Source organism: Helianthus annuus, chromosome 16 (genome assembly GCF_002127325.2).
Source record: "Helianthus annuus cultivar XRQ/B chromosome 16, HanXRQr2.0-SUNRISE, whole genome shotgun sequence".
NCBI classification, from domain to species: domain Eukaryota; kingdom Viridiplantae; phylum Streptophyta; class Magnoliopsida; order Asterales; family Asteraceae; genus Helianthus; species Helianthus annuus.
In genome coordinates this window covers 133823581-133834029 of record NC_035448.2, presented here as the reverse complement: position 1 = coordinate 133834029, position 10449 = coordinate 133823581, and the positions used below count along the sequence as shown (strand labels likewise).

The following is a 10449-nucleotide window of genomic DNA, read 5'->3' as shown; positions in this document are numbered from 1 at the left end:
TACACGGTTTGAATAAATGTATTTTTCTGTACTAAATAATAAAAAATATATATCCTTAGAAAACCCCGTGTATTGTACGAATTGAGTAAATCTAATTTTATATATCAAATAATAAAAAGTTATTTCTTAAAAAACCTCATGTGTTACATGGGTCGAGTAAATGTAATTTTATACAATGAAAATAGAAATATTTAATATACTAATACAAAGTTTGGTTTTGTAATAAAAATAGATTATTCTGTTGTTGCAAAATTTGTTAACGAAGTCTCAATAAATTTAACATTTTATTTAAAACTCCGTAAATGTATAAGTGATAAACAATATTAGTTAATTTTATTTTAAATTTCGTAAAATTTATTTTATACCAAACTAAACAAAACTTCAAATATAATTAATTCAAATAAATAATATTATAAATGAGAAGGAGATTAAACTAAATAATAATTATTCATAAGATATTAAACTAATAATATTTAGTAGGAGAGTTATCTATAATATAAGATATTAAATTAAATAATATTTTGTAGGAGGATTATCTATAATTAATTAGAAGAGATTAAATTAAATAATAATTATCTATAAGAGATGACCTAATATAATGACAATTGTCCCTAAAGTGGTTTCTTTTATTATAGTAGTTAGATAAGAATAATACATCTTTAAAAACTCATTTAGAGTTAATTACTGTTTTCGTCCCTGTGGTTTGTCAAAAATCACTATTTCAGTCCATTAGTTTAAAAATTACGATTTCAGTCCCTGCGGTTTCACTTTCGTAACCATTTCAATCCACCTCGTAACCATTTCAGTCCATGTACTAACAGAATAAATGGATTGAAATGGTTACGAAAGTGAAACCACAGGGACTGAAATGGTTACGAAAGTGAAACCACAGGGACTGAAATCGGAATTTTTAAACTATTGGACTGAAATAGTGATTTTTGTCAAACCACAGGGACGAAAATAGTAATTAACTCATTTATTACACGGGTTGAATAAATATAATTTTATATACTAAATAATAAAAAAATAACATCTTAAAAATATGCGTATTACACGGTTTGAACAAATGTAATTTTCTGTAATAAATAATAAAAAAATATATATCCTTAAAAAAACCCCGTGTATTGTACGAATTAAATAAATCTAATTTTATATATCAAATAATAAAAGTTATATCTTAAAAAACCTCATGTATTACATGGGTCGAGTAAATGTAATTTTGTAGAGTGAAAATAAAAATATTTAATATATTTACACAAAGTTTGGTTTTCGTGATAAAAATAGATTATTCTGTCGTTGCAAAATTTGTTAACGAAGTCTCAATAAATTTAACTTTTTATTTAAAACTACGTAACCCGGGACTTTTACCCTTTTAACCCGAAAAATAATTTTTTAACATCTAAACACCAACGTCTTTTTTTTTCTAAACTTTTTGGCCCCTAACGTCTTTTTTCTAACCCTCTTAGCCCCTAAAATTTAATGGATGGGGTTAGTGTTAAGGGCCAAAAGGGTTAAAAAAGAAGACGTTGGAGGCTCAGATGTTAAAAATAACATTTAATGGATGAGGTTAGTGTTAGGGCCAAAATGGTTAGAAAAGAAGATGTTGGGGGGCTTAGATGTTAAAAAATTCTTTTTTGAGCTAAAAGGGTAAAAGTGATATACCCATAGGTGCCAAAGCGTAATTTACTCTAAATATTATAAATGAGAAGAATATTAAATTAAATAATAATTATCCATAAGATATTAAACTAAATAATATTTAGAAGGATTATCTATAATTAATTAGAAAATATTAAATTAAAATAATAATTATCAATAAGAGATACCCTAATATAATGACAAGTGTCTTAAAAGTGGTTTCTTTTATTATATAGTATAGATATTTACCGGTGGATTTTTCGGTCACTAAAAATTATTTGTTTTTGTAGTATAGAAAAGATATATGCAAATAGAGGCAAACAAATACAACATAGAAGTCCCCACGGATTATGACAATTAGTTACCGAAAAATGCCCTAGAGAGCAAACAACTTAACGTCAGCAACAAGATTATTTCAACTTGCTATATCTTCATCACCTTTTGAAACGAAAACAACATTTAGATGCTATTATGCCATGTATCATCAAAACTTATATTTGATAGTATTCCAACTTAATTATTTATAAATCTGTTAAAATATTATTAGCGGATAGTAGCAGGGGCGGACTTAAGTCTTCCCTAGGGTGGGCGGGCGCACCCCCGGGAAAAAGAAATTTAGTGCTAAGTTCCGTCGAAAATCCCGTCCGCACCCCTTGAAATTTTTCGTCCGCACCCCTTGGATTTTTTTGTCCGCACCCCACAGGTAAAAAGTGTTATCAATTTATATTTTAAAATTGTTTTTAGTAAACTCTTATTTCTTAAAAAACACTACCTAAATTATATAACTTTTAATACCTAAATAACTAAACTCAAATACCCAACACCTTTAACTAGTCCACTACTAAGTCTTAGCCCAATAAACAAACCCAACAAATCAACAATATTTCAAACTAAAATAAAATAAACAAGCCCAAAACCCTTACATATTCTCTCCTGCCTTCTATCATCCCTGCACGAATGCCAGCGATTAGAACATCAGCGACAACGGCAGCCGCATACCACCGTAATCAGCCAGCATACCACCGCCGATTGAACACGGGTAATTTTCTTTGTTATTTTTGATGATTTTTGGTTTATTTTTTGGTTGATTTTTGGTGGGGTGGGACGGAACCGGTAGCCACCGGAAATGATTTGTTGATGGCAGGAGACATATGCTTCTTGTTAGTGATGATATTTTATTTTGTGGTGGGTTATATATTTATATTTTGTTAGTAATGATGATGATATTTTGTCTTTTTTGTGGTGGGTTATATACGATCAGACCTGATGTTTAGGTTTTTTTTAACGGTGTATATGATGTTTAGATGATTTTTAGTGTGCTTTACATTATGATTTCTAGTGTTTGAATACTTGATACATTATGTAATATGTTATGGAGCCATGAACTTATAGATCAATTGTTTGTGATAGCCGGTAGGAACCATGAGTAGGGACGTTATGGCGCGATTTCTCAAGAGAAAAGTTGATACATCTTCCGAATTCGTTGATGTGGATACTCTTCCTTCGGATCCTTATAATCGCAAGCCGATTGAATCATATAACGTGAATCAACGAGATGAGATTAGAAGGGCATATCTACTAAGAGGACCATATCAACCATTTAGTTTGATGTTATTTTGTTTTACATGACCCGACCCGATCCGACTCGAACCGACCCGATAGGAACCAATATTTTTACTTATATATCTTGGGGTCTAAAATTTTTAAAAATGTTCCGCACCCCCATGAAAAATTTCCTGGATCCGCCACTGGATAGTAGCAATTATTAAGTACATATTAAAAAATAAGACCACCTTGTTTTGCAATTTTTTTTTTTTTATTTTGAGAATTCTTTTTTACCAGACAAACATCAAAGCATATAACTTTATTTTTACTAAAATGTCACCCACTTGATTTAAAACCACTACTATATATAAACAACCTTTCACCGAGAACCAATTTTCTCTTGAAATTTCATTGTCGGATTTTCAAGAATTTTACAAACAGATTACCAACGTTGTAGCATACAAATTACAATGTCTTATTTTTTTTAAATGTGTATCAAATAAGATATTTTGTTAAATAATCAGTAAATTGTGATATTTTATGATTTTCCTATATAAAATGCAACATAAAATCAACTAGTTAGCAAAGGTTCCTTTTTCCTCTGCTGCCATTGATCAACTCGATTTTTCGCTTTCTCCACCTGCAAATCTGATAGTTTTAGTAACAGTCTTTTCTATTATCACACAAACCAGTACAAAAAAATCCCAGAAATTCAATATATTTTTTTACAAAATATACCTCTTTGTTCCAATCCGTTCGAAAAGTAACCCATAGTAAAATAAGCGTCTGCATGGTCATACCACCGACCAGACCAGACCATATTCCCTGCAAATCGTTTATAGAGTAAAAAGGGGCATCAAAATTTTCAAATTCTAGATAATATATATAGTTAAAAAAAAGTTAAGAAAACTAAGAAAGCCAAATGAATGAACCTCCTTTTGTCACGTGTTACACCTATTTTGCAGACTGTGTTACGTGTAACAACCAGAGGCTGTCACGTGTTACGTTTAACAGCTTTTGCAGACTTTCAGTTTTTTCTGAAAAAGTAAAAGCTGTTACATCCAAATAACTAAATTATGTGTGTGATGTTTTTAAAATATAAAGAGTATAAAAAGTGGTTGTGAGTAAAATAGAGAGAAAATGTTACTGTTCATCTGTATATTTGGGGGGACACTGTTCACCCCCTATAATTTTTTAATATATTTTGAAAGTGCTTGTGAGTGGAAGAGAGAGAAAAGATAATGAAAAAAGTATAAAAAATATTATTTAATTGAAAAGGAGAGAGAAAATATAGTGTTTTTTAGTGTAATTTAGGGTGAAAATTTGGTGGATTGAATGTGAATGCTCTAACACGTGGCAAAAGGAATTCTATTCATTCGGTTTTCTTAGTTTTTTTAACTAATATAGAAGTTCTTCCTATAATTGCCATATACATACATATATATATATATATATATATATATATATATATAATGTAAGTATCTATAGAAAACCCACTTTAATTTAGAAAACCCGGGAAACTCAAAGCTCCCGATGTTTTTTTCTTTTGAAAAAATTTACACATGTTATATACATGTTTTTAATGGTTTTGGGCAAAAAAAATCAAAAAAGCGCCGAGTAGTTATTTTTTTAAAAAATAAACAAGTTTTGGTGTAACACATGTTATAAATATGTCAGATGAATGTAACATGTGTTACACCAAAACTTGTTTATTTTTTTTAAAAATATCTACTAGGCGCTTTTTTGATTTTTTTTGCCCAAAACCCTTAAAAACATGCATATAACATGTGTAAATTTTTTCAAGAAAAAAAATATCGGAGCTTTGAGTTTCCCGGGTTTTCTAAATTAAAGTGGGTTTTCTATACATCCTTCCCCTATATATATATATATACACCAAAACTTGTTTATTTTTTTTTAAAAATATCTACTCGGCGCTTTTTTGATTTTTTTTGCCCAAAACCCTTAAAAACATGTATATAACATGGGTAAATTTTTTCAAGAAAAAAAAACATCAGGAGCTTTGAGTTTCCCGGGTTTTCTAAATTAAAGTGGGTTTTCTATAGATACTTACATTATATATATATATATATATATATATATATATATATATATATATATATATATATATATATAGGGGAGGGTTTAAATAAGAACGCTAAATATCGCGAGAACCGTGAGAACGAATGAAAAAATTACGAGAACTTTGTCAAAAACAATCCAAATTCAAAATTTCTTTTTACACTTATCATTATTGTTGAAATACAATGTTAGAAATTAAATTTACACGTTTAAATTTACGTAAATTCGTAAATGAAGAATGTGTAAGTTTGTCATTTACACATGTGTAAGTTTGTCATTTACACGTGTAAATTTGTTATATTTACACATGCGTAAAAAATCTAGTAAGAGTGATTTTCAGAGGAGAAATATTGTAAATTCTTTTTTGATGTTGTATTTTAATTACAATGAGGTTTGTATTAAAAAAATTGGTTTTGATTGGTTTTTTCATTCGTTCTCACGGTTCTCGCAACATTTAGCGTTCTCAAAATAACCCTCCCCTATATATATATATATATATATATATATATATATATATATATATATATATATATATATAAGTTAAAAGGCTTAATTTAGTTATAAAAAAATATTATTGTCATACCTTAGCACCAAAATTAAACTTGAATGCCAACAAAGAACCAAGTGGCACTCCAACCACATAATAACATCCAACATTCACATATGCAACAAATGCTTGCCATCCACATCCAACCGCAACTCCTAATTATTTAAATTGTAAACATATTTCTATCGTGACGAACTCTTCTGTCATAAATGACACGGTTTCATGTCCATTTTGACAAATTTGTTGTTGATGGTACTTTGAAAATATGGACAAAAATTCTTACCTGAAAGGACAGGTTGGATGCCATTAAGAAGGATGGAAACTGAAAGCAAAGGTGTGAGTTCTGCGACTGCATTAGCGACTGTTTCCCCGTCGGTAAAAGCATAGCTTATGACATGTTTTAGAGCATAGAGAATGATAGCACATATTAAGGATATCATGAAGGAGCTAAGAGTCACCACTACGACAGCAAACGCTGCTGATTTTGGATGTCCCGCACCTAGTTCGTTGCTAACTCTAACACTGTGATATATAAATCTTTATGTCACTAAAATATAAATTAACCATGTTTTTCATAGGTTATTTTCATACGGCTTAAATGGATCCTTTTTTTCATTTCTAAATTAGTAATTATATAAAATAAATACTACTATGTCTTAAAATTCGCAAAAATAGCATACGATGGGGCATTTTGTTGGAGTCGCTACCTAACACAGCGACTTCAACTGCTACAATACAAAATACTTAAACAATGGTTACAAATCCAAGACCAATAACTAAAACAAAAAATGACCTTTTTGTAGTAGTCAAGCTTTTTGATAATAACCCATTTTGAAAAGCTATAGTAGTTATCGAATTAAAATGTATTTTGATGGAAACATACCTCGCGGCGGCATTAAACCCGATTGATATCATCAACACCCATCCGAGTATTGTCCCACACACGGCCAGTGAATCCAACGCTATTTCAGGATTTTCAAGCAAACCCGCAATCAAAATAAGTATTTGAAAGTACCTATATATAACAAATAATTTAAACCCCGTAAGATATTATATATTAAATAGTTACTAAGAAATACTATTCTAGTCATATCTCCTAATCATGATAAATATAATATAATCACACTAAACCCTAACATATATATTAATATTACCATGTTTCCAAACATAGCATAACGGCAGAAGCCGATGATAATTTCAAAAAAGGCCAAAGTCCCGAAAATGCTTGCATGCTGAACCCAGCCCACGTCTCCTTAGTCCTGTCACTCTTCACTATATACACAAACTGTGCCACCACAATTAGCCACCATGACAAACTCAACACGAGCGAGCCACCAAATAACCCCCAACCCCACACGTACAACGCGAGCCACGTCAACACAACATGGACCACAAGCATCACGGCTGCAATGTAGGCGCTCGGGTTCACAATGCTTTGAGCTTGAAGGAACTTTTGTATTGGGAAGTTGGCAGCGTAGGCGAAGATTTGTGGGATGAGGCCGTAGATGAAAAGTGAAGCCGCGCTTGCGATCTCTGGCGATTGGCCGATCAAAAGCAATAGCGGTTTGGAAAAGATGTAGAGAAACATAAGAGGAATGGCTGTGGCCATTAAAAGAATGGTTGATCTTTGAAGATAAACACCAAGCATTTCATATTGATGAGCTCCATATGCTTGTCCACATAGTGTCTCCACTGCACTTCCCATCCCAAGCTACAAAAAAACATATTTATGTTTTCTTGATAAAAAAAGTATAAAGATTTTATGTATGTTTTTGAGTAAAAATTGTTTATTTATAACTAATAGTTTTAAAAAACTGGATAGGCTATTGAACTAAACTAAATGAAGGTACACTTGTCGACTAACAAATGATTAGAAGTTGTTAGCGGTTTTCATTGATTTATTTGTATCTGGTCTATTAGCTTGTAATTAAAGTACTCATAACTATTGTTTTCAGTTTAACCAGTAGGTATCAGTCTAACTAGGTTTTCAAACATACTTAATTAAGTCTTGATCGAAGACAATACTACAAAAGAGTCATATCATATGTACAAAGTACAAACTATGATTAGTTAATGTATACAAGTTCGACATGAATAACAAGATTGGACCAAAGACATGATGTTGATATTACATAAAAGTATAGTATAAAACTTATATTATTTAAATTGAGTGACTGTACTTTTATATTTTAATTTATATCAAGGTGCCGTGTTTCGATTTTTTTTTCTAAACCACATTCTTTATACTATTATTATATTCCTAAATTAAATTAACAAAGCTCTAAACCACGTTACTATTGTTATATTTCTAAATTAAATTAATTAACAAAGCACAATATTAATATTTTTTTGGGTAGAGTATCATTTGAAAATATTAAACAGCTACAATGCTCATGTTGAAATAAAATGGTTGCAAATATCAGATATTCGAAAACGAAATTCTTACAAAATATATTTATTAGGCCTATTTCTTAGGTTTTAATAGCGTTGTTTTTAAAAGGTTCTTATCTTAAATAGTGATAATTCAACCACTGGTGTTTGGTGTTGCGTTTTTAAAATAGATTATGCGTTTTGAAAATAGATTTTGCGTTTTTAAAACTGCGTTTTGAAAAAACATGTAGGTACATGTTTTTGAAGGCAGATAATCACTTTTTCATCCAAACATTTTTTTAGATTATTTATGTTTTAAAAACGTAATAATTAAATAATCACTTTAAAACGTAATACTAAACATAATTATCATCTAACAAACTTAAATGAACAGAATCTCCATTAAAACATAAAAATCAATATCAAAACAATTTTCAAGCTTGTCGTTATTAAAATGTTTCTAAAAATAATATTGTTCCGAAAGAAACATATAAAGATATTTCTGACAATTCCAAAAACCAATGTATTATTAGATAATTCCTGCCGTTAAAAAAGTATTCCATACTTTAAATGTGTCCATTCTTAAAAGAACTAAATATCATATAAAATGTATTATTTTTATACCACTAGTTTTTTATTTTTCTTTAAGAAAGACAACTCGCAATCTCATTTCTGCTATATATTAAGATTAACCTCTGACCACTTGAAAAAATAAGTCTAAAAGCATTCACAATTCTTTATTTCACTCTACATCTCAAAATTATAGAGAAATAATACATCCATTTAACATTTAAGTTAGGTTCTCTATTTTACTATTTATCTCAAAAATATATAGTATAGGGTAAATTCAATCTCTATATTTAGTATCTTACTATTCATCGCTAAACTAAATGTTGTAAGGGTATAAAATAAAAAAAAAATAATAGAATAATTGTATGTGGGTAAAATGGAGATAAAAAAGAAGAATGAGATGTGTAGAAATTTTAGAAGATGAACAAAAGAATTTGAGAAAAATATGATTTTTAGTTAAATCATAAAAAATAATATAAAGATGTTAATGTGAATGCTAAACATGACTTAATTAAATTCTCACTTCTATTATTGCCTTAGCAAAAAAAAAACATATTTTATAGATATATGCAAAACCTAAAATTGTTTTGTTACCATGACACCATAAGCGAAAAGTTGGACACCGTTGTTGCCGAGAGATGCTGCTGCCAACTCAAGGTTGCCGAGGTGACCACAGAAAATTTGTGTAGACATCGAAGTCACGTTGTTCAACAAATACACGATGATCGCCGGACCGGCTAGCCGAAACAAACTATACAATTCGATAACCGCCGCCTTTTGGAACCGCCCGAAGGAGGTTAAGCTCGTGTCGGACAGTATCTCCTCCAGCTCCGAACTCACCGCCTCGCCCGGTGGGTTCCGGTGTTTTGATAGTATAGGTTCGGTGAGCTCACCATGTTGGGTGGAGGTTGGATCCATTGGTGAGTGAAATTTGTGAAAGGTGCTGCTATTTAGGCCTCATATAATTATCGTTGTTGTCATATATATATATAAATTAAATTTACATAAATAGACCCTAAGTTCTAGTTCTTATTTGCGTGGGATTGTTTCATAAAATAGTTGTTATAATAGGTTAAAAATATGAAAGAATATCTAATGAACAAAACATGATCATTTGTAATTAATAGGCTTAATATTTATTTCGTTAAACTTTCTTCATCTTTGTGTAACCTCAAATTTCGAATGCAATAGTTAATTAGACGTTTAATACTATTAATCATTTAATTAATATCATTTTGATGGCTACTGTATTTATTGTAAAATACCCTCTCTTATATTTCTTCATGAAAATCTAAATATATAAAGAGAAAATATAGGATTACCAAAACAAATACTATGGTGATGTTGCTATTATTTTCGTGATGAAACTAGTTTGAATCATAATGTTACTACGAACAAAATGTCAGGAACGATAAAAGGTTATGGACTTAGGCTAAGTGGTACGAGTGCATTGGATGGGTCATGGATTGCCACCTAGGATGATGGATGATGTGCTACACCACCCTCTTAGGGAACCATCATGGTTCACATGGATTAAATCATGGCAACCATGCACCTCCCTTTTCTTAATTTAGTTATATATTTTATACAAAATAAATTTTAAAATAAAATGGGGATGGTGATTTGGGTCATGAACACACCATATAGGATGGTGGATTTAGATGGTGAATGAGAGCAAGATGATATGTCGCTGACATGGA

General features: G+C 30.3%; 1 protein-coding gene across 1 annotated transcript; it reads right to left on the bottom strand.

The window, feature by feature from the left end:
- Positions 1-3547: 3547 nt before the first annotated feature.
- LOC110915208 (protein DETOXIFICATION 40) lies at positions 3548-9725 on the bottom strand. Its single transcript, XM_022159870.2, has 7 exons — positions 9344-9725; positions 6964-7520; positions 6693-6824; positions 6093-6331; positions 5846-5964; positions 3922-4008; positions 3548-3823 (listed from the first exon to the last, which is right to left on the bottom strand). Exons 1-7 carry the CDS (start codon positions 9665-9667, stop codon positions 3755-3757), a joined length of 1527 nt encoding a protein of 508 aa, XP_022015562.1. The 5' UTR covers positions 9668-9725; the 3' UTR covers positions 3548-3754.
- Between the last annotated feature and the right edge of the window lie 724 nt (positions 9726-10449).